General features: G+C 39.6%; 1 protein-coding gene across 9 annotated transcripts in view; it reads right to left on the reverse strand.

The window, feature by feature from the left end:
- Utrn (utrophin) overlaps positions 1 to 25,899 on the reverse strand; it is a 489,906-nt gene that overhangs the window by 239,440 nt on the left and 224,567 nt on the right. For all 9 annotated transcript variants that reach the window (XM_085842639.1, XM_085842635.1, XM_085842637.1 and 6 more), the window contains 4 exons: positions 21,719 to 21,927; positions 19,258 to 19,375; positions 14,795 to 15,000; positions 12,379 to 12,533 (listed from right to left, as the gene is read on the reverse strand). In XM_085842639.1, the coding sequence (XP_085698765.1) occupies positions 12,379 to 12,533; positions 14,795 to 15,000; positions 19,258 to 19,375; positions 21,719 to 21,927 (688 nt within the window). The remainder of the gene's footprint in view (positions 1 to 12,378; positions 12,534 to 14,794; positions 15,001 to 19,257; positions 19,376 to 21,718; positions 21,928 to 25,899) is intronic.

Here is a 25,899-nt window from a genome sequence, read left to right on the forward strand (position 1 = left end):
TTTTGAGATACCAGTACAGAGACAGAGAAATATTAACAAAACCACACCCACAACATAAAATAAATCATGTCTGTATTTTACATATCATATTTGTGCGTTAACATGATCTCTTATAGATTTATGCCAAAAATCTATGAGCTGCCATAAAAGGGATATCAATCAAAGGTGATATTAATACATAGTCATACTTCACTCACTGAATTTAAAAGAGCAAATTCAAAATAAATATTTAAGACTTAAAAACAAACAATACACAGGCTAACATGGAGAGCTCAATGATGAAGCACTTGCCTAGTATTCACAAGGCCCTGGGCCCAACCCTAAACACCACAAAGGAAATAATAACTTTTGGCTTTTGCTAATAATCTAAGTAAATATAATGTGATTTAATAATACTTGACTTAATAATTAATATTTGGTAATATCAATTTAATATTTAATAGTATCTGGAAGACACTGAACAAACAAGCTTTTATGAATGTTTCATAAGTTCTACATTAAAACTAGAGCATTGAGAGTTATCTGAATTAGGCAAGGTATATACCTGTAAATTCGACATTTATAGCTGTATATACCTCAAAGTTTCACAGTGAGAAAATAGACAAACTATTTTTATTAAATGGATACTAGGCTGGATAGATGGATGGACCTGTGACCCAGAGTGTGTGTTGTACCATCACCAGGATGAAGTTTGGGTCTCAGAAAGTAACAAACTCGGTCGTCCAAAGACTCTTATAATTCTAGCTCCAAAGGACACAATGGTACAATTCCTATTCTGGCTTCTATACAGGCAGGAAGGGGCATGCACACACATATACGCTCACAGATACCAAATAAATAAATCGTAATTTGAAAAAAAGGGCACTCACATATTTTTAGTCCTATCTATCCAGACCCAAGAACACTGGAACTGCCTGCCCATTCAAAGTCTCATACACAAATGTTTAGAGCTTCATTATTCAGAATACTGAAACACCACTGCACTTCATCTGAAGGAAGCACTAACCAATGGAACATTATATGCTAATACATGAACAATTACTCAATCACAGAATGAATAAAACCATCCTGATAAACACTCTAACTAACGTGCCCGCACCACAAAAATAGGCTAAGAGAAGGAGTCCAAGTTCCAAAGGACACATACTGTGAGATTCCATTTGGGGGAAATCTCTAAAGCAACTAAACTCAAGACAGGGAAAGCAGATGACTTATCCCCGCAGGACCATAAACAATCCAGGAGGTGGAGAGTAAAGCGCACTCCATGCAAGCAATGGGATAGGACTCAGAAACTGAGACAAACTACACTCAATGATATGATCGGGATCTCAAATTCATGCTTCTAAGTGAAAGAAGCCAGATACAAAGGACAACAGTGAATCAATTAATGTGACCTTCCGGGATGACATAATCATAACAGCAGCTACTCTATAAAATTCCTCTAGTCCCATTTGTCTAGGAAATAAACCTGAACTGCCTGTAGTATTTTGAACAGGAATGGCTTCCAAAGACTAATGTGTGGGAATGCTTGGCCCACAGCGAGTGGCACTATCAAAAGGTGTGGAAGAAGTGTGCCAATATGGAAGTAGGCTTTGCGGTCTTCTAAGCTCAAGTATGGTCAGGGTGACATGGTCTTTCTCCTGTTTGCCTGCAGATCAACACCATTGCATACACTAGCAAGATCTTGCTGAAAGGACCCTGATATAGCTGTCTCTTTTGAGGCTAAGCCGGGGCCTAGCAAACACAGAAGTGGATGCTCACAGTTAGCTATTGGATGGATCACAGGACCCCCAATGGAGGAGCTAGAGAAAGTACCCAAGGAGCTAAAGGGATCTACAACCCTATAGGAGGAACAACAATATGAACTAACCAGTACCCCCAGAGCTCATGTCTCTAGCTGCATATGTAGCAGAAGATGACCTAGTTGGCCATCATTGGGAAGAGAGAGGTCCCTTGGTCTTGCAAACTTTATATGCCTCAGTACAGGTGAACGCCAGGGCCAAGAAGTGGGAATGGGAGGTTAGGGAAGTGAGAGGGGGAGGGTATGGGTAAGTTTTGGGATAGCATTGGAAATGTAAATGAAGAAAATACCTAATAAAGAAAAAAAAAAAGATGTAGAACTCTTAGCTCCATTTCCAGCACCATGTCTGTCTGCAAGCCACCATGCTTCCTGCCAGGATAATGGACTAAACTCCATTATCTGGAAACTAGCTCCAATTAACTGCTTTCCTTTAAAAGAGTTGGCATGGTGATGGTGTCTCTTCCCAACAATAGAACCCTAACAGAGACACTGCCCTACTCGGAATGTTCCATCCTCTAAACCTTTTTGCCAATTTCTCTCCCCAACTTTAACCTCTACTTTTCTCTCATATTCTCTTCATGTCCAAGTAATGTTTCAGTTTTTCTAGAATGTTATTGATAGTATGACTGTGTAAAAACTTTATACCTACATTATAGTGTCCTTCCTACCATCTCTACTTAACAAGATCAAACTTATCTTTCAAAGTTTAGAGCCCATCTCTTTGAGACTATTCTTTCTCAAGTTTCCTCACTCTGGGTTTATAAAAGGACAGTGAGCTGCTCTATATAAAAAATAATCATGTGTATTCTAGAAAGGTCCTTAGATTCTGATCTGCTTCCACTCTACACTTTATAATATATAGACTTTTTAATCTGTCCACTTATTCTACAACCTACAGGCAGCAATTGTTTTCTATATTTCCATATTCCTCAGAGTCCATACTGCAGAACTATGATGTTCACCAGATGGATATCTGGCCTTTGAGATTTGTTCCCAAATACCATTTTCCCTAAAGAACCTGGAGATAGACTACATCAAACTATATACACCATGAAGGGGTAAAATTCCAGAACCAAAGAAACAAGACTCCTGAAAACAGGAACCATCAAGAGGCTATTTGGTGGTGACAAAAGGGATCAAAGAGAGAAGAGTGTGTTGTCACTTTGACTGCTCTGTGATCTCTGTATTAACTCGACAAAACATACAAAAGATATACTCAAATGAAATATCTCCAAAAGGGAAAACAAAACCATAAGATCCAAGAAGAGATGACACATTAAGAGAAGAAGAATAGACATACTCAGTATGGTGAGTGAAGGTATGTACAGAATGCATGGCACCAGGAGAGATGCCTTCAAGATAAAGACAGCAGAAGTGACAGCTTCCCTAACGTGGCAGACTTTGTGAAAAATTACACTGCCAGGCTACTGAAAAGATGTGAGAAGAATTAGCAATAGGAACGAAGAAAATTATGCATTAAAAAAAAAAAAACCACAGAGGCAAATACTAACTTCCAATAAAGCAAAAGAAACAAAGGATTGGTGAAAGTCCCTGTCTCGAGGAAACAAGACAGAGAGCAATACAGGGAGACTTCTGGTATTCTCCTCTGGCCTGCACATGAACGTACAAGGATACACACAAAGGCATATACCATACATACACATACACAATACACCTTCTAATTATAAAAATGAATATTGAAGTTTAGACTCTGTTTATAGAAGTCTAAATAATCTTTATGTTATAATGAATTATAGTGGAGGACATATGTATGTCTGTATATGACTCAGTAGTAGAATGCTTGCTACCACATGCACAAACCTAATTTCTAGAACTACACACACACACACACACACACACACACACACACACACAAAGAGTTATCATAGCCCACACATATATGTCACTTTGTGTTCTGATTTCTGAAGTTAATATAATTTATATGAAGTTTCTAACAGAGTGCAGCTCAGCTGATTTTTTGTTTCTAAAATTAGATCCAAATCTAGTGTGGTATACTGAATTTTATTCACATACACACACACAATGTATATATATTCACACACATATACAAATATTCAATCAAGCAGGTTAATAAATTATTTTTAATAGCCCTGTGTGCTACCTTCAGAAGAAAAGAACCTATTTTTGCCTCTTCTGCAATTTCCCAGGAACATGGCTTAGAGTGAACCATGTAAAAGTCTTTGATATATTGGTTCCCGCCTTAGAATGAAGAGCTTGGAGCAGATCAGTGGAAGAGCCATTTCAGACTCTCTAGGGGTCCTTTTCAAACTGTGTAAGCCATTGCTGATATCATAGGCACAGCTGGAAGAGTTCTTCCACTGTTGTTCCCATCCTAGCTTGAAATCCCACTTCACTAAGTGTCTCTACTTGTACATGAAATGTTACTGGAGCAAAGAAGTTGGGAGGCACTGATCCTAGGGCTCCTGTGGCCATGCCTAGTACTGAATCCACATTCATCTAGGGTCTCAGGGTGCATATGTGTGTGCACATGCACATTTGTGTGTAAAAGCCAAGGGCAAACTGATGTAACTCCTGAGAAACCTTCTGCTTTTTTTAGCACAGTCTGGCAAGCCACGTAGGCTACATTGGCTGGTGACTGAGCCCCAAGGATCTACCTATCTCTGTCCCCACAGCCCTGGGACTACCAGAGCACACTATCATGTTTGGATCTTTTCATTTATTACAAACATGGTTCTGTGGCTCCAGCTCAGGTCTTCACCCAATGCTTGATTTGCTGGGTCTCAAATAAGACCAGGAAGGAGTAGAAGAAGCAAAAGGACAAAGATGACTGGATGTATGGAAAGGATCCTATTATAATGGGAATAAAAGTTTTAACTTTAGGAAATCTGAGTTCAGAAGACAAAAGCAGGGACTTTTTTAAAATCTAAATCTTTAAACCTATAAAATCAAAAAAAGCAAGAATAGGCTGAAAACATGTAAGATATAACATTTGAAGTCTACACAGGGTACTTTAGCTAAAATATTTTTATGCCTCAAACAAAAGAAATAACGGACTATAGGACACAAAGAAAATAGAAATAGCTTCACATAGGAGATGTAAGGCCATCCACGGGTGACAGATTTGTGATCGTTTATATTAAAGGGAACCAGGATTTTCTAAAATATGAAGTCTTAGCTTTCACATGATGTCTGTAATAAAACTCACTGTGATAGTCTATAAAACAAACCGATAGCCATTTTGTAACATAAAATATAGCCACCTACAAAGCAGGCTTTTGAAAACGCAATTTTAAAGATGTTAGGCAATATTTGGTATTTTAGGCTACAGAAAGTAATAAACTGTTCTATGAAGTGTGTGTATGCTTATAACTGGTCAAAGAGAACATTGTCTCCAATTTTTTTACAAGATGCAAAACGAGTTCTTAGGAAAGCCACTGTTGTGTGTTGCTAATTTTGACGTGTTTAACGGTGATCTCTGCAGAGGATTTAAATGTATTTATCTCTTTCAGCATGGAAAATGGCAGAATCAGTCTAAGTAGAAGGTAGGAAACTTACAGGGAAGTCATTTCTTAAGAGTTCATCTGAAATAGATACTAGCACACAGTGTGGGGAAAAGCCCTTCAATGTGCACAGAGAGGATTGAGGAAATGTTCTGCGATCGTCTGCTGAGCAGTCCTTGCTACATAGAGATTGCGCCTTTCCCAAGCCACTTAAAAATTCATTCCACAGGTCTTAAGGGGCCTGTGCGCTAAGGCACTGATGCCAGAGCACTTAAAAGTTAAAGAGGAGAGCTCCGGCCCCAGCTCATGATGCATGGTTGTGTAGAACACAGCAGAGCAGCTACTTCCCTGTGGGGCTGCCATTGCCAGTTAAAAAAAAACAACAGACCACCCAGACATTTCCATAAGAGGCTGTGTTCTCTCTAGATCTTTTTAAATTAATTATTTATTTAAACTAGATCACTACTCACATTTGCTCTTCATTTTATCAATCAATATTTTATCATTCCATACCCTTCCCGAAATGCACCGGTTCACCTTCCAAAGGCATCTTCAACCAAGTCCCAGAGCTCCTGCTATACAATCAGCCAGAGTTGGACCTTAGTCTCCTCAGGCCAAGGCCTCATCTGGGTTTCACTGAAACTGGAATTCTTGAGCCCAAAAGTACTACGCTTTCAATTTCCACCCCCACCCCCACCCCCATTCCTGTCTAATCTGGCTGTCTCCTCCTCACAACAAAGTTCTCTGAAATTATTTCTATAAATCGTTTGCACTTTCTCGCCTCTAGATTGCTTTTCCCCACAAAGCTACAGTGTCTCCCAGTTCAGTGTCTTCCACAAAATTTCATCTTTTAATATTTCCACTGTATCACACCATACAGCTAAACCACCAAAGCATGCCAACATCCAAGGCAGATCTGAAGACTATGGTATCCATGGCTGCATCACAATAGCCAACAATGTTTTCATTTCAAAAGGAATTGCGTCCTTTCTGCTCTTCCCAACTGTTCTTTTTAGCCCAGTGAACAACTCTCAAAGCATGATGTACAGAGATTAAGTTGGAACCAATGCAGTGTCGCTCCCAGACTTATCACCCACTAGCCTCCCATCACGCTCATGCCGAGACGCCTGTGCTTCATAAAGTTCACATCTGGCCGCTGGATTTTGCTTTCTAGCATTTTAAAGTCCTGTTCTTACATTACACTGCCAACTTTATTTACAGGTTCCAAACAACCGCCTACAATTACGTTAATCTTTATCCCAACTTCTTCCATACCATGTTTGCATTCTACTATTTCTCTTAATAGAATGTGAGCTTTCTGGAGGCAGGCACACGTGTGTTTATGGTTGGCTCTTCTATACTCTCTTGGAGCCTGGACAGCTGGAGGCTAGTGAATAGTTCATTAATGAAATGATTAATTCACTGATGGAATAAAAACAAAACAAATGAAGGAAAAGACAAAGACTGTGCCCACTAGCCCTGTATATTATTTGATGCAAAACTGAGAAAACTGCATGTAGGGGCCTGGCACAAACTGAACACAGGAATCTTCTCTCCATACACCATACGAATAGTATGTCATGATGGCTGTGCTTTATTAAGGGCAGAAAAACAATTCATGGACTATTAAATAACAGAACAGAAAATGTAGAAGAGTATAACTTTTATACTTCTCTCAATGTGAATGACGTAAACAAAAGAAACAGACTGAAAACCAAAGGTGACTATTGAGGAAAGAAATTGCCTTCCAAGAGGAAAGTCCAGCTGACTGATGCAAACCTCTGGATCTCATAATAGTAAATGAGCAAGAAGGAGAAAGCTACCTGCACTCCCATCAACGTCCATTGACTGAGCATGATGGTGGCTAATTTTATGAGCTCAGTGGTTGAGCCTGGCCAAAGGGTAGGCAGAAGCAGTAATCCTGATATGATGTCTTTCACTGGCCACTCTTAAGAGGTATTGAGCCAATACCTTTTTGTATTGAAAAGGTATTGAAAAGGGGCCTGTGCTAAAGAATAGATGCTTTTTGCTTAATCTACAGAGACAATAAGCAAACATGACAAAGAAAGGAAAACAAAATGGAAGCTTGGAGACAGGCGACAAAATTCACTGTGAAAACTACCATGGTCCAGGAAGTACCAAATTCAGTCCATTTATTTCAGAGTCTCCTAGGTCCCAGGCTGCCTCCAACTCCCGATGCCACAGAGGATGTCCTTGAACTCCTGACCCCACTGCCCACACCTCTTGAGTGCTGAGATTACAGGCAATTGTTACTGTACCCTGTTTATGCAGGATTGGAGAATTGAACCCAGGGCTTCATGCAGGCAAGACGAGCCCTCTACAATACAGCTATATGCCCAGCCCACAGGCTCAGTCATCAGTGGACACAAAACTTCTGTCAGTCCATGTAAATTATATCCAGTCCATGAGTAGCAATGAAAAAGACAGTCTTATATAAAAAGAAAATAAAGTTAGTTCACTCATCAGTTTGAATCGTTTGCATAGCACTCAATCAAACAACAGTCCTTAAAGTTCTATATTCTTTTCTTGCCAGGATGGTTAGAGCTGTGCTTTAGCACAAGACACTTGAATACAACATGAATTAAGCAAGTATGGTGGTTTCACTAACTAAGATAATTGGATTTTTTTAAAAGAAGTTTCATCTACTAATAAAGGCCGTGTACAACTCAAATGCATTCATTAAAGCGATAATCCAACACTTTAGCATCAGGACCAGGAGAAACCATTTGGACTGACAAACAAGTCTGCATATCAGTCACGTGGAAGACGTGACAGCCAGGATGCTAATTTGGGTGCGCTTTTGTAGAGCACAGACCAGGAACCAGGAACGTTTATATATGACTTTTGATCTCACAGTAGGCCTACCCATCAGCCATGCCCTCCACTTTAAAAAGGGAAAGCTGAGACCCAGCGAGATGAAATAACTTGCTCGAGGTTCACACTGGACTTTCTGCTCTACCTCTACCATCCTGCAAGTGCCTTATAATAAGCATGTGTGGTGATAGGACAAGACAAAGTCACAGTTAATTAGTGACTTGTGAGAATCCATAGCATATAGTTATGGGATCTGATTTCCCTTATAATCCTTCAGAACAGATCATTCTATTTCTATATATACACATACATATATATATATCCATACTATTGACATGCATACATATTATATATATATGCATATGAAATGTCATTTTATATGCATAGATGTAGTATATATATATATATAAATAAAGTGTTATTTTATCTATATAGAGCAAAAATAAAGGACTAAACAACCATTCACATCCAAATCAGGCATCCACACTCCAAAACTTGCTATAAATTGAGTATTACTAACCCCGCCACCTGAAATGCTCTGAAATCTAAAAATGATTTCAGTACTGACATGATGCTGTGGTAGAAATTTCTGTTTCACTTTTAAAAACTACTAAACGTGTTATATAAATTGCCTTCTGGTTATATGTTTAAAATATACATGACTTTTTATTAGTTAATTAATTACAGTGCTGGCATGGTACAAGGCTTCACACATGCTACAATTTCCCAACTTACACAGTATGTTTAAAACAGAATAAATTTCATGTTTAGATTTGAGCATCATCTTCTATATCTTTCACCATGTGCCCGTAAATATCTGCAGGTCCAAACCACTTCTTGTCCCAAGCATTTCAGATAAAGAATATTCAACTTGTGCACACATATTTTGACTATCAAAATTTGCAGTAAGTAATTAGCTAACTGGCATTTAAAAAGGAAAGCAAAGATCTAAGAATTTCTATACATTTCTCTATATTACAGATCATCTTCCAGGAGGTTTAGGGAAGCAATCAAGCATACTAATACTTGTGCTGCTAGGAGGAGGTCATTCCCACTGCATAAAGACTATAATTAAGGTGCTCACATTAAAGGGCAGCTGTCTGTTATCATGGCTGTTTGGGACTTATACACTGTAGATAAGGGAATGAGGACCTTTAACTGTGAATGGTCAATTTCAGTTCATACCAAACATGTCCCCTGAAAGCTCATATTAAACTTTATGAATCATAGCCACTAACAACATTTTTGTGTATGCAAGTGTGATACCCCTTCACCTGTGCACAATTCTGCTGACAATGATGTATATTCAGAGTATATTCAGAAATGATGTGAAGTAAGAGGAAGTGATGATAAAGGCCTGGCGGGGGCCATCAGAGTTGGCACAGTGGCCATGTGCTAGAGCTTGCTCTATTCTATTATTCACAAAAGCTCCCATATCTTTAATCTGATCTGTTCTCCATACACAGTACAGAGAAGCACCAGTAAATAGAATCGCAGATCTGAGAAGCAAGAGCACAGAGCGAGCATTCACCAGCAATAGCTGACATTCTGATAACAAAGAAGAAAAATTAAACTCTTGGTAAAGGAAGTAAGAGCCTGGCTATGTAGGCAAAAAGGCAAAAATCCGAATTCCAGCTATGCTTAATGAGCTGTGTGACTCTGGGGAACTCTCTGCCGCCTCTGTGCTTCCATTTACAACCAATGCAACGCTGAGGAAGACGAATCCTGTCTCTTAAGGCTGTGGGCGAACTACAGGAGAGCTGTGTCAAGTGCCTACCACAGTTAGAAACAATGAGAAGCCACTCAGATCCACACTTGAGAACCACAGCAGACACTCACAGGAGACAGCAGCCGATTAAGTTTGTCTTCCTTGTTTCAGAATTCAGAGCATGGATAGTGTTACCGGCTTTTGGTCTTAAGAAATTGTCGTTTGCTTTCTATGTGACTTTGATTGTCACTAAGCTTGACAGTGTTAGGCTAGCCCAGGTGGTCTCAAAGGAGTTGCTTAGTAGACCTACCCCCAGAGTGGTGGTAGGAAAACTTACTCCTTTTTCTGTCTAACTAAAAAGCTTAAGTGCATAGAATGGAAACAGACTCACAGAATACTCCATTATTAATAAAGCTTCAACGATTATACAGGAAGATCCCAAGTTTGATCCCACTCTGAGCTACACTGCAAGTTCAGACTCTGCTCTGCCCCCCAGAATAATTCATTAACTAATTAATTAAAATTTCAGTGGAAGGAGTTTTAAAAGCTTCCTGTGGAAGATAATTTAAAAAGTGGAGAAGTATTGGTCTAAAGTCTGCCTTTATAAGACCAATGTCAAAAACACAAAAGAAGGTTAATATAATCTCACACCTTGCTTAAGAAAGGAAGGAATGGTTTATATATTCCCAAGAGATGTCTATTTAGGATAGTTAAAGATTTGAAAGACACACAGTTTCAATATAGAAGCTGTGGCTGTCACTCAGGAAGGATTCTGTGAGCTAAGGTTTTGTTGTATTTTCCTATCTGCATAAAGAACAATATGACCTAAATCATGTCTGAATATTAATAGGAATTCTCATTACTAAAACAACTCAGAAACAGAATAAAGTGAAGCCTGTGTTTTCACTATGACAAAACTGGGGCTCTGTGGCTACCTCAACGCTGATAAATGAGAGATCTCCTTGGGATATAATTTGTCTTTAATTGCCTTGTCCGTCTAACTTAACTGCAGCTATGGACTGTCTTAGAATATTTACAAAGAAAAGCCTCAATGGTGCTATTAAAAAAAAAAAAAGCAGACTGTTCATTTCAGTGAATACTCAACTTTTTGGAATTGATTACAAAACAAAAAACAAAAAAACAAAGCCATGTTTCTTACACATGTAATTTCTGGAAATGGATGAAACAGTTTTAAGGCATATCTCACTCACTGTGGTTTTTAAATCATTTCCCTCCTATCTTAGTTATGAGATCTACACAAACAACATGGCATGATACAAGAACGCTATTCTGCTAAAACTGCCAAGATCACAGCTATTTACCTTTAACTTTTGGTAAAGCTGTGTATTTGTTAAGGTACCTATGGAGAACCTGAGTAAGCATCTAACACATAAACATTCTCATCCTCTCCGCTCAGAATCTTCTTCAAGGAGTTCCAGAACCATGTTAAAGAATCTAACTCACAAGGATCTCTAGAGGTCCAACATAGTGGTGTGGTGCATAAAGGTGCATTCTCACAAGCCTCGCACCCTGAGTTAGAGTTCCAGAACATAAGCAGTAGACAAAAAGAACCAACTCCCTCCGACAAGTGATTCTTTCATCTCTATATGAGTGCAATGGCACCCTTGGATACATCATGCATGAGCACACGCATGTTCACATGCAGATGTATACACATACACATGTTCACATACACACACACCGGCACACACACAGGCACACACACAATTTAAAACACACCTAGAGGTAAATATTCCTCTGTGTTGTTACCATTAAATTTTTGGAGTTATTTTAACATAAAATGTTCTGATAGCAATTTTATCCATTACAAAATAAATATGTTTTGGTATTAAAATAATTTTCAAGAAATTTCACTTAGCATAAAAAAGAAGCCATAATTTCACTTACATATGGGCACTAACAGTATGATATATAAATATTTTAACTGATGATGGACATACACAGAATCTGGAAAAATGCTAACTGCTGCCAATGCTTTCTTGATCCCTGAAAGATTAAGTGAGTGAAATCCTCTCTTAGAAACACATAAGTTGTTCCAGGTTTTTCCATACATAATGATAAGACAATGATGGAAAGAAAAGATAATAAATTAGCTAAAACTCTGCACATAGATGATTTCTGAGGTCAGGTGGTAGATCCATAGTGTCTGGTCCTCATTTGAGAGTATCCCATCCAAATATCATACACTATCACAGTAACAATTAGTACTAATATTAGCCTAATGTACCAGAGAACTACAAAATGTATTCTAAATAATACAAAGAGGCATAGGGAAAAAAAATAAGAAAACTTGAAAAATCATACTAGCAAGGTTTATTTTTAAAAATACAGTGTTAAAACTTCAAGAAGATATAAAAATACACACTGCACAAAATATACTGACATGAATTTTTCTCATCAGAATTTAAAAGTAGAGAAAAATAAGATACACTTCTAATATTTGCTTATTTAGCTTGTTTCCATGGGAAAGCGAAGGAAATTGGATGCTCGGGAAGGAGATGCACATGTCCCCACCCAGGCTTTCCTGTTACCTTTGTTTGAGATTGACCCATGATGTTTTCAAGTACTCCGTGGTTTCTTCCACATTCCTTGTGTCATCGCCACTGTATTCTTCCAGAAGTTTCTGCAGGACATTATCAAACGCCATGATGACACCATCGCCAGACCCCAGCTCTTGAAGCAAAAGCTAAGGTGTAAGTTGAAACACAGTTAGAACTGGTCACTCAGTAACTATTACTACCACCCCTGGTCACTCAATAACTAGTACTACCCACCCATGGTCACTCAGTAACTACTACTACCTACCCATGGCCACTCAGTAACTAGCACTACCCAACCCTCATAGTCCTGAAAAGATTTAGCACATTTTAGACACAGAAATCACATGAAGGAAGCAAGAGGACAAACTCTCAAGTTTAAGTCAGAACAATCAAACCAGAGTAATTCTAGAAGTAACAAAAAGAGAGTATTTCCACCATGGTAGTCTGAAGTCCCAGGCAGTTTCAGGAGGTGGACACCCTCTTCTGACCTCTATAGCCACCTTCACTCTTGCATGACACACATATACACATGCTTTAAAAAATAATAAAAATACTTGTTAAAAAGAGAACATGCCTGAGGAATCAGGTGCCTAATGGGTGAGAGTAAAATATTACCCATTGAGATTTCTGGCCTCCTCAAACCCTTGTATTCCTGGAATGCGAACATGAATCATATCAACATAAACTGAGTTCTTGTGTATACATTTAGAGAGACATCGGAAGATTACCCTGGTGGAAACCCTCTGCCCTTTAACTCCGAATCAGTCTGAGTGTTTGCAAAGATAACAGTTGGAATGGATCAGGCAGCCAAAGATTTGTTCAGAATTCTCTCTACACAGATGCTCAGTGTATCACAGGCACAATCCCCTTTACAGGTTCTCAACCCAGGGAGGTTAAGCGGTGTGTGTGTGTGTGTGTGTGTGTGTGTGTGTGTGTGTGTCAATCAATCAAGAAGGACAGCTGATGTCACTTGTGTCTGTAATGTTTTTGTAGCAATTGTGAAAGAAAAATCCACCTTAAGGCTTCAGAAAGAACATACACACTGTTCATTAGAGCAGCAGAGAATCTGTGACTAGTACTTGTAAAAGATTCTCCCAAACCTTTTCACTCCACAAATACCAAATTCACATACATCCCCTAGAGAAAATGGCATAATGTTTGCACAATAAGACGTGCACGCCTTCCAATGAACTTTAAGTCTCCTGTGGGTTACTTGCATTGCTTAAAACAGTGGTTCTCTACCGGTGGGTCGCGACCCTTTGGAAGTCAAACTATCCTCTCACCAGGGTCACATATCAAATATCCTGTATATCGGGTATTTATATTACTATTCATAACAGTAGCAAAGTTTCAGTTATGAAGTAGCAAGAACAATAATTAAATTGTTGGGGGTCACCACAACATAAGGAACTTAGCTAAAGGACCACAGCATGAGGAAGGTTGGGAAGCACTCGCTTAAAATGACATTAATACTCATAATTAGTTGTCCTACTGTTGTGGTCACAGGATAATGGCAAGCTAACAAAAAATCTATGTGTTCATTTTAAAATCTGTAGACATGGATGCTACAGATGGGAAGGCCAAGTGCATTCTGGGTATGAAGACGGAAACACTGGTGAACATTGCTGATCAGGTTCTTCTAGTCATGTGTACAAAAGCTTCACTCTTACTTCAGGGCCACCGACAAGCGTCATAAACACATGGGACAATTCAGGAACTAACAGACGTGGCCAGGTGGATTTTAAATGATACCCATAAGAATGATAGCCACGAGAAGCCCTCGTGTGCAGAGATTTAAGGCATTATTTGCAGGTTCTCAGTTTTCTTCCCACATTGTTCTAGATTACTACATTCTTCCTAAAAGTACATTTTCATCTCGGGCAATCAGAAGGGCAAATACAAAGTGTGTAAACACATGTCCAGCACAAGAAAATTTCTGTGACTACAGAAGGAATTTTTAAATAACACATTTTATTAAACTTTTAAACATTGAGTGTTCAATATTCTCACCACTATTATGAAAATGGTCATGAAAGCTGTTGCTACTGATAAACATAGAATATAGAATGACACTGAGTTATGACTTGGCTTGCACACTACAGAAGTACTCAAATGGAAGTCTAGAGAGATTTTATACATTAAAATAATCTCCTGAGACAGAAAAAGGGTCAACAAATGAGGATTGCTTTGTAAACGCTAACTATGGCTCTGCTCACACAAGTGCAGGTTCCTGCTCATTATGTCTTTAGACATCTTCCCAAAATAACCCTGTGATTAAATTCCCCATAAATCTCAACGTGTATGTCTAAAAACTTGAGAAAATGTGAAAGCCCCTAATTATAGTTATCAATATAAAACAAGTAAATCCACCAAATGACTGCATCAAAAACTAGCCAATGTGCCTTACTTGATTATCAGAAACTTGTTTGCTAAGTGGGTCCCGGCGGGCCTGCTGCAGCATGTAGAAGCGAGCCTCGTATTTTCTCATGAGCTCTTCAGTCTCTTCCCTGTGGTCGTCCCACTGCAGGCTGTCCACAACCATGTCCTCCAGCTGCTGCCGCCGCAGCTCCACACCATGCTGCGTACTCTCCCACTGGGTCTTCAGCTTTTCCACTGGGGAGTGAGAGTAAAAAGATTGTTAAAGTGACCACCACAGAAGGAAAAGACCTGGTTCCAAATATGCCATAAATAGATCTAGAAACAGAAAGAGTGGAAGACGATGAACACGTCTTAAAGGAACTCTATGCACACCTGCCACGTTATGTACATAGTATAATGTATTATATAGTAAGTAATGCTATGTAATATGTACAGGGGTTGGAGAGATGGCTCGCACATATGTACACTGTGTAAAAAATATATTACACATCACACCATTGTATAAATATAGGCATATGTAGACAGGGTTTTGTAACCCATGCTGGGTCCCACTTGACATTCTATTGGCTCAGCTTCCTGAGTGCTGAGATGATTCTACAGTGCTCACCTCACCAATTTTTCTTCCTTCAGTGCTGGGCTCAAATCCGGGACATTTCACATAGCAAGTATCCACTTTACCCCTGAACTACATACATGGCTCTTCTAAATTGCTTTATTTATGTAAGTTAGTCCTTCCTCTGTTCCCCAGACTAGCCTGGAACTTGCAGCTCCCCTGATGTGGTATCCCAAGTAGCTTGGCTGACATCCAGGACTGGGCCACCTCACCACGCATATTTCTAAAATTATTCCTGAACAGCAAAAACTTGAATACGGCTTATGTTAAATACACTAGTCATGTAATAACAAAAATATCTACTGGATAGATAGATAGATAGATAGATAGATAGATAGATAGATAGATAGAAAACAATTCCCTAGTTCCTGTATTTCACAGAACCTGGTTTGACAATGACACCTAATGGCAGTCTAGGATAGGACGTTAACAAAAAGACACAGTCTCCTTCTGACTAACAATGACAGTCCCTCAGGCAAAGAGCACTCCTTACAATTGCTCTAGTCTAGCGTGAGGCCTTTCTGACAGGCAGTATTTTACATGTTCAAGTTGAACAGAAATACTGAGAATGAAGAAATTGCAAGTTCTGCGTACCTATAAGTTCACAGTCGTAAAATTCCATGCTGGCTTCCCGCCCCCGCCCCCCCCCCCCACACACACACACTCCTGTACCATTTCTCCTTTTCTCAGTCCTGCTTTCTCTGTCTCTGTCTTTTATCCTTCCCTTCTCTTTTCCCTCTCCAACACTCTCTCCTCTCCTGTCTTTTATCCTTATTTTTAAATCATAGATCTAAAAGGAGAGAGAGAGAGAGAGAGAGCGCTTTTGAATTTAAACATTGGCTCATTATCACAAGGAAAGCTCATGGCTGTGGGCTGAAACACCAGGAAATAATAGTTCTCCATATCAGCCCATGAACGGCAAACACAAGGCTCAGTGACACTCTGGAGGCTGAACAACCTCAAAGGCACAGAAGAACGAGCCCGAGCAGAACTTAGCTACAAGACAAACTCCAGCCAGGAATCTGGAGTTGCTGCTCCTGCAGAAGGCCCAGGTTCGGGCCCCAACACTCTCACGGAGGTTCACAGCGATCTGTTACTCCAGTTCTAGGAGATCTAATGCCCTGATCTGTTCTCCATGGGCACCAGCATACATGTGGTTCACATATTTAAATGCCATACAGACTCAGAAGCAGGCAAAACACTCACACACGTACAGTTTTTGAAAACTGAAAAGATTGGGTTTAGTTGCAATGCAACATTCTGGTAAGATTCCTAAGATTGCATATGGTCATTGTAAATCCTGAGGCTATCGGCTTGGAGTTTTTTAGAAGTCTGAGAGACTTACATGTCATAAACTCCATTAAACTGTTCAGTGAGTTATAATTTATAAAAAGTGTCCATTGAGATCCTGTGCCGTATATTGTTTTAATAATGTAAGAAAATTGCTGAAAGTTTTAACTCAAGGGAAGAAAAGACCAAACTACCATGATAGTCTAATTCTCAGCTAAATACTTATGGCCAATTTAACTACTGCTACAGTTCATTGATTTGCACAAATACAAGCTGAAGTATCAAGTGACAGCAAATATCATTGGCTTATCATAAAAAATAAACTGATTATACTATTCATTATAAATGATAAACACGTTACTATTAGTGCTACAGGAGCTGGTAAGGGCTTTCTGCATACAATAATGATGAAGATTAATCAGTTGGGGAGTGGGGAGGACGAGGGGAGGAAGAAGAGGAGGAGAAGACAAAGACCAGAGACAGAAATAAGTGGAAAGGGAAGATATTCAGGAGATAGAAACCCTGTTGTCAGAGAGAGAGAGAGAGAGAGAGAGAGAGAGAGAGAGAGAGAGAAGAAGAAGAAGAAGAAGAAGAAGAAGAAGAAGAAGAAGAAGAAGAAGAAGAAGAAGAAGAAGAAGAAGAAGAAGAGGAGGAGGAGGAGGAGGAGGAGGAGGAGGAGGAGGAGGAGGAGGAAGAGGAGGAGGAGGGAAGGGGAGGGGAGGGGAGGGGAAAGAGAAAAGGAGGGAAGGAGGGAGGGAGAGAGAGAGATAGAAAGACAGACAGGCAGACAGAGAGAGAGAGAGAGAGAGCGCACGCACAGTGTGTGCTAGGGTTGCAGCTCAGCCAAGGGTGCTTTCCTAGTGTGCCCAAGATACTAGGCTCAGTCAGCAACACTGACTGGGCTTGATACAGTGATCTCAGCCAGCAGTCCACCTGCTCAGGAAAAAAAAATCTATTAAAATAAGTCCTGATAAGATGATCAGAAAGAAAAATGAAATGTGGCTAGAAATGGTCTGGTGCTGTGAACAGAGAAGATGTCCCACCAAGAGAGGGAGGAAAGATGACTCCAGAGTGCTCCCTCATACGGGAGTGCTCCATCATAAAAGATCCATATTCGATCAATTATCAAAATCAGGAAGACTGAAGGATAGTGGCTGTTTAAGTGAAAATAAATCAACGCCATCTATCACTCAAAGTCCCCAGGCTAACTGTCTCCATCAGGAACCACTTTGCTCCACTTATTTTGAAAACCAAACCCATCTATTATGCCTATAGCCAAATGCTCTCCCTCAAGAAAAATTCAACTTTATGCGCCCAGTTTACATTCTCGCGAGTATTTAACTGAGTCCCTCATGGTCTGCCAAGTGGGAGGACCAGAGGCCAGGAAGGTGAGTCTGCACAGCCTGGGAATGGGAAAGAAGATTAAAGCAGCTATGGGATCCAGAGGAAACTGATGGGGAAGGAGGCTGTGGCTAGAACTAAAGATAGAAAACGCAGTCCACAGGGGAGCATGTGTGGGTGGGAAGGACTCACAGAGGGAGGGACACTTTAGCTGCTGAGTAATCTCACCCCAGGAGAAGAACAAAATTGAGTTTGGGCGGGGAGAATACGGATAAAAGTTAATGGCTGGAAATGTCAGGGGCTTTGAACAGGGATCCGGAGCAGGCCAGGTCTGCAGGGGACAGGGGCTGAGGAGAAAGACTATGATAGCCACCAGACACCATCATTGAGAATCCAGACTTGGTTCCGCATGCGACACAGATTCTCAGCTCCAACACTAATGTCAAACAAGGACTCTGGTTTGTTAGTCTTCCATGGTTCCATCCATTCTTTTTATTGGCTGTTTAATTTTCTTTTTAACTGAGGCATCCCCACATGAAAGCCGATCAGAAAGCATGTACAAAGTGAATTCTCACGGAAGTTTAAGAGATGGTGACAGCCAGTTTCCGTGAGTAAGGCACAATGGCAGAATGGATTTATGTGACTATGAGTTTAGCTAGCTTTATTCCATTAGATGCCTTAAAACAATATCCCAATGTTGGCCAGGTATGGTGGTGTATGTCCTTAATCCAGCACTCAGGAGACAGAGGCAGGTGGGCATTTGTGACTTCCAGGCCAACCTGATCCCCAAAGCAAGTTCAAGGACAGCCATGGCTCTATTACACAGAGAAACCCTGTCTCAAAAGAAAAAAAGAAAAAAAAAAATCCTAAAATAAGAGAAAAAATTATTAAATGTATAAGAGTTCAGAAGGGAGGTATAGGTATGAAAAGACTTTCAAAAACTTGAAAAAAAAAGAGAGAAAAGTATTTTCTTCTAAAAATAACATTTATTTCTAGTAGGATAATCTCTGAAGACATTTTTGCAAGTGTTAAGGGAAGTAGCTGATACTATAAAGGATATTTTTTTTCTTTTTGGAGGGAGGAGGGGGTTGGAGACAGGATTTCTCTGTGTAGCCCAGGCTATCCTGGAACTCATTTTGTAGACCAAGCTGGCCTCGAACTCAGAAATCCACCTGCCTCTACCTCCTGAGTGCTGGGATTAAAGGTGTGCGCCACCACGCCAGGCAGAACATTTTTTTTTAACTTACATTTTTCTGTGATTGCTGTTCTCACATCTGAACTGGAAGCTTTGTTTTTCAAATTTTGAGCCAAGGTAAATACACAATCAAGCTGAGGATGGCGTTGTTCTAAATCAGCCTTTGTGATCTGCAAGGAGACAAGATCAACGGGATTAATGCATCCTGAGATAAGCCCCTAGCTCTGTAGCGGGTGTGTCTTCTTCCTCTAAGAGGCAATGAAACATCATCGATGTAATGGAGGAAGAACATGTGATTTGGAGTCAGAGGCCTTAGGTTCAAATCTCAGGTCTTCCATAACCAGTAACGGCATCTGCCCTCCCCATTGGCTCCCCCAGCTCAGTTCCATCGAATCTAAGGAAATTAAGTCAAGGAACTCTCACTATAAATGCTCTCAAAACATCAGCAATCTTCGTTACTGACTCCTTGTGTACCTGTTGGACATCAGATATGAACGCATATGTGGATGCCCTAGAGTAATGGTTCTCAACCTGTAGGCTGCAACTCCTTTGGTAAGCCTCCATCTCCCAACGCATTTTCATGGCAATTTATAACAGTAGCAAAATTACAGTTATGAAAAATGATGTTATGGATGGAACTGTATTAAAGGGGTCCAGCATGATGAAGTTTGAGAACCACTAGTGTAGAAAGATGAAAACGGCATATTAGAAAAGCAATAATTACAATAACTGCAAATGAATCACCTTCATAAACCACCCTTTTTTTCATGGACTATGTGTCTTAGCTGATAAATACAGTGAGGGCTAAGAATTCCAGGAAAAGTCTATTCTAATTCTAGAACCAATAAATACCAAAAGGATTAGAAAATACAATTCACAGTTGGTACAAACAGTGTGCCAAAAGATTTGTCCAGCCGGCTCCCTGTAGGTAAACTACTTCTCTAGACCTCAATCACTCCCACAGGCGTAAGTATTTCCAAATGAACGACTCCTACTCCAGTTCTAGATCCCAGGGCTTCCATTTATGCTGCTGACTTTCTTCCCTCTGCACAACAGACTCAAAGATAAATCACTCAGATGGTCATTGGTCATTCTTCTCCTCCTCCTCCCTCTACTTCCTCTACTGGAAACAGCATTGTCTCAGCCCCTCAGGAAGGGCTCTTTTCCCTGACTTAAGCATCTCTTGCCTTCGAGCCATCCTCATCTTCTACTAAAGCAAAGCATTATTATCAACAGTTCCCAGCCACGAATCAGGAACCAGAAAGAAAGGGCAGAGCATGCTTGTCAACTGCTTGCAGGCTCTTACGGCCCGGGGGCTGTGAACAGCTTTGCATGCCTCTTCTCAAAGAGCTAAGTTAACTTTTCCATAAGGGGAAAACAAAAACAAAAACACTTCTTGCACAAATGTCAGCTCTAAGCATTTTATCAACCCCAAGCCCCAGCCTCCTGTCCCCTATGATAGAACGGTAAATATCTCATAAACCCACCTCCTGATCCCATGGCTACTGAAACAGCCCCTCCTGGGCCTGTCTCCTCTAACATGTGGCTGACACTCCCCTGGGACATTTATTAGAAACTATTTTGTCAGAGAAAACCATCTGCTTGATATGACCATCGTCCTGACCTCTTAAAACAACAGTTCTCAACCTTCCTAACACTGCGACCCTTTAATACAGTACCTCGGGTTGTGGTGACACACACATACACACAGACACACACACACACACCCCAGCCATGAAATTATTTTTGTTGCTACTTCAAAGCTGTAATATAGCTATCATAATTTGAATTGGAATGCATTGTTTTCCAGTGGTATTAGGCAACCCCAAAAGGGTCAGACCTACAGGATGAGAACCACGGGTTTAGAAGTTCAAAGTTCTTGGTGATATGGGAACGAATTGGCACCTACTATACCAGATTGTTATGATATAGGCAAGACAATACATGTGAAAGTAAGAAAATGTTCAACACACATTAAGCACTTAGATGCTAGCAATAGCTATTATTTTATTATGCATGTCTATCTAAAACATTCTTTTCAGCCTTACTCTATATAACAGATAAGCTATAACCTAGCATATACTAAGTATGGAAAAAGAAGTTTCCAGGTTGCTACTTGGTGATCTCTATTCTATAAGAGAAAAAAAAAAAACATATCATCAGAAGACATTCATTTCTAAGATCAGAAATGAAATGTACTCATTATGCAATCTAAGATGAAACATAGGCTTAGAAATTATTCTATATTGCATTGAGCATTAAATGGAAAGGTAGCTTACAGTTATGTGGTGTCCAGCTTTACAGTATCAATACTAGAGTTTTACACTGAGCCTTCAGTTCTATTTGATCAACCTGCACTAACAGAAGAAAAGCTTGACTCTTTGGAGTTAACCCTGAAGGGCTACCCAGCAGATAAGGAATATTGGTAAGCTTGTTTTCTCTAAATCTAGGATAAACCACAGAGACCCAAGGAGAGGGTAGTGCCCTGGCAAGACTTCACATTCTGCACCTACTTTCATCCGGGAAACTGTCTTATTGATCTCTTTCACGTCCCCCACAGTGACAATGTTGGACTTCAGCATTTGGTCGATCAATACTAGCCAGTCAGCCAGTTCTGTGATGGTTTTATCCAAATCAGCAGGAACCGAGATTTCCAGGCCGCCACGCAGAGGAACATCTGATGCAGATGATACTAGCACCACCTTTTGGACGTTGGGATGAGCTGAAACAAGAGATGTAGCAAATTGGAAATAATCAACAGGAGGCAATGGTTAAGATATGTAGTGAGGGCATGTGCATTTGTGTACTAAGTAAATTTCCATTTTTCTAGGAAGGTAGTTTTTTTGTTGAAATGGCATAGATTGAAATAACCACGTGTATTTAATAGCCATAGATCCAATATAACACAGCCCTCTCAAAATTCCATGCAATCATTAATGCACATGCAATCAACATTAACACAAAAAATAAAGCAGTAAACAAAGCAAATACACACAAACACACACACACACACACACACACACACACACACACACACTGATAAAATTAAAAGCATTATTTCATTGAGTCAGGCTACCTTAAATATAAAGCAAATTTATTTCTAATTTTTCTGTTCTTTTCATTTAACTTTACAGCATATTCACTTTTTATTTTTATCTCCTGTTTCTTTGCCTCTGTCTGTTTCACACACTCTCTGAGACACAGAGACTCAAAGTGTAGCCCTAGCTGGCCTGGAACTTTCTATGTAGACTGGGCTTCTCTGCCTCCTGAGTTCTAGAATTGAAAGCCTTCTGAGTTCTAGAACTGAAAGCCCACCCTTCTCTGCCTCCTGAGTTCTAGAATTGAAAGCCCACACTACCACACCTGGACTGCATATCTCATTCTTAGCTAACTATAATGTGAAGATCTGTATAAGAATTTACACTAATAGTCACTGACTTTTACAGCACCCTTTCCTTCAGCTACACATTGAGCTGTACATGTAGAAATCTCCTGAAACCCATTCTTTACCAAAGAGCTTAAAGGGAAACTCTTTTTGAGTATAGCATTTTCCACATTTCCAGTTTCCAATTTAGCAGAGATTTCCCAAAGAGAAATCACTGGGTCAGACAACATTTTTAAATGCATGTATTTAATCTCCTTGCCAAAGGTAATTCACTTCTCCAACAACTAGCTAAACACCCTGTATCTCCATCAACAGGGCTCCATCTCGGTACACACCTGCCTCCATTACTGTAATGGATTAATTACTAATAAAGGTGTTTTCATGCTTCTGCACCAAGAGTGGTATAGTTAGTATCTGTGAGGATTAGTCTGATTTTTGTTTCTTTGGAATCTACTTCGTTATCAATTTGGATGCCTCTGAGCTGAAAGCTATGCTACTGTCTGGCCTGTTTGTTTTCTCCTGTCTTATTTTTGCAATGTGTTATGTCCTCCTTTCTTCTTTCTCCTCCTCCCTAAGTCCTTCTACTTTGTAATTACTTATAACTTAACAAGCTTGAGGAAGTCAAATTCATGAATCTTTCTGACAGGGGCTGTCCTCCTAGGGTTTTGCTTTATTTATTATATTTATTTTATTTATTATTGTTTATTATTTTATTTATTATTGTTCTTATTTATTATTTGGTTTATCTTTTGACTTATTGTTTCCTTTTTATTTATTGATTGATTGATTTATTTGATTTATTTAATCTTATTTACTCCGTTTTGTCAGAGGGATCCACCCTTGTCCTTCACAGTGAGCAGAAGGATCTTACATGTCCTCCCAAAGGATTTAAAATAAATGCTTGTCTTCTCCAAAGATTATACAAATATTTTTATTTCTCTTTGTTTTGTACTTGTTTTTATTTCTGTTACATGTATGAGTGTTTTGTCTGGAGATTAGATAGATACAGATACAGATACAGATACAGATACAGATACAGATACAGATACAGATACTGATACAGAAGATACAGATACAGATACAGATACAGATACAGATAGATACAGATACAGATACAGATACAGATACAGATACAGATACAGATACAGATAGATACTCACAACATGCACATGCCTGATGCCCACAGGGGCCAGAAGAGGCCACCCAGTCCCCAGAAAGATAGATGTGAGCAGCCATGTGTATGTTGGGGATGAACTCTGGGTCTTCTGGAAAAGCAGCCAATGGTATTAGACACTAAGCCACCTCTCCAGCCCTTTGGTTTTGTTTCTGTTTTTGTTCTTAGTTTTGTTTTTGTTTTTGTTTTGCTTCTAAGAGAAGTTAACAATTGGTTTCAATATAAGATGTAGTTAAGATGAATACTAAATCTACCTGGCACCTAGCATAAATTCAGTACAATTCTAATAAAAACCCCAACAGTATGCAGGCAGCTTGGCAAAATCACAGATACTAATTTCTAGTTGTTCAATAAGAAAGAAAGGGACCCTCCTCTTCCCCCCAAAAAAGATTTATAAAAATATTTGTGTAAGGAGATATGCCCTACTAATTATTGAGTTACACTTTTGACCAATGATAACTGTATCCCAAAATAATAAATAGATGACCAGGAGAGGAGAACCATAAGGCACAGGGACAGAAAGATATGACAAAGAAGTGACATTGTGGAAGGATGCTGAAGACTTCACTACCCCGTAAGCACTGCTGTCTGGCAGCTAGTTTGGCAAGATGATGCCACGGAATCTGACCTCATGTGCATAAAGGAAAATAGATACTTGGAGATAAAGGCATGAAGGGTAAAAACTATGACTATCAGATTAAGACGTAGAAGAATATCTTTATGAGTCGAGAGCACAACACAAAGACAGGCAAACTTGTTAATGCACCATTAAAGTTCTAAATGTCTAAGAAAAGCACCAGAGACCAATCGATTAAAAATAATCTCTGAAAGACTAAGAAAGGAGGTGATTTGCTAGGCACGTGAATTTAATTAGTGAGCAAAATGCTTTTATTCTTTAAAGCTCTGGACGAGGCCACAGATAACCTACTACACAGATAACAGGGACAGCAGTTCAACGTGAAACATGAAAGAGACAGTACTAATTAAAGCAAAATGTTTTGCAATCACAGGTCAGCAAAGTGTGCAGTTCTCAGGTTGGCAAAGTGACAGCTGACAAGCACTGGCCTCCATGTGCCTCTTCCAAGATATCTGGATGCTGGTAATAGCACCACCACCACCACCACCACACTACCACCACCGCCATACTTATTTGCTTTAAATCTCTCCCAGGTATATAATGACACGTCGCCTACACCATCTTTACAGATGAAACCCAGAAGCATAAAGGAGAAGGTAGATATCATCTGCGAAGCCAGGTACTTAGGTTGTAAAAAGACAAAACAATGTCACTTCCTTCATTTTCATTTTCTCTTGAAACATAGTAGATTTTAATATTGTAAAACTATGTATTTTAAAAGCATAATAGATTGGTTATTGCCATTGGGTGGGTGGGGGGGGGGGGGTCCAAGACAGGGATTCTCCGTATAGCCCTGGAACTCATTTTGTACACCAGGCTGGCCTCGAACTCAGAAATCTGCCTGCCTCTGCCTCCAGTGTGCTGGGATTAAAGGCATGCGTCACCACGCCCAGCCTGTGCCATTTTTAAACATACAGATAAACAACAATTTTGTGAAGTTCCCTAGGCTAAATGAAAGAAACATTGTGTGACTCCATTTATACGAGATAGTCAAGATGGACCAATCCACAGACATGGCTGCATGCACACTGTTGGATACCAGACACTGAGAATCTGGGGTCGGAGGGGGGAGCAGTGAGAAGCTACCCAAGAGCAAGAACTCTAACTTGAGAATAGAAATATTTTGGAGCTACATAGAGGTGAAGCTTGTACAACACTGTCAATGAACTAAATGCCCTTGAATTATTTATTTTAAAAATAGATCATTTTACTTTTAATATGATTTTAATAGAAGAAAAATATTAAACTAAAAAGTTGTGTAAGGGCTGGAGAGATGGCTCAGAAGTTAAAAGCACATATTATTCTTGCTAGGGACCTAAATTCAGTTCCCAACATTTATGTGGGATACTTCACAATGGCCATTATCCCAGCTCCAGTGGATCTGGCCTCTCCAGGCACCTACACTCATGTACAAACACAGATAAACACATAATTTAATCATTTTCTACATTTAAAAATTTTTACTTAGAATTTAAAATTATTCATTTAGATTTTTACA

This window comes from Mus caroli, unplaced genomic scaffold, assembly GCF_978045245.1.
Source record: "Mus caroli unplaced genomic scaffold, Mus_caroli_1 scaffold_9, whole genome shotgun sequence".
Classification (NCBI taxonomy): Eukaryota; Metazoa; Chordata; class Mammalia; order Rodentia; family Muridae; genus Mus; species Mus caroli.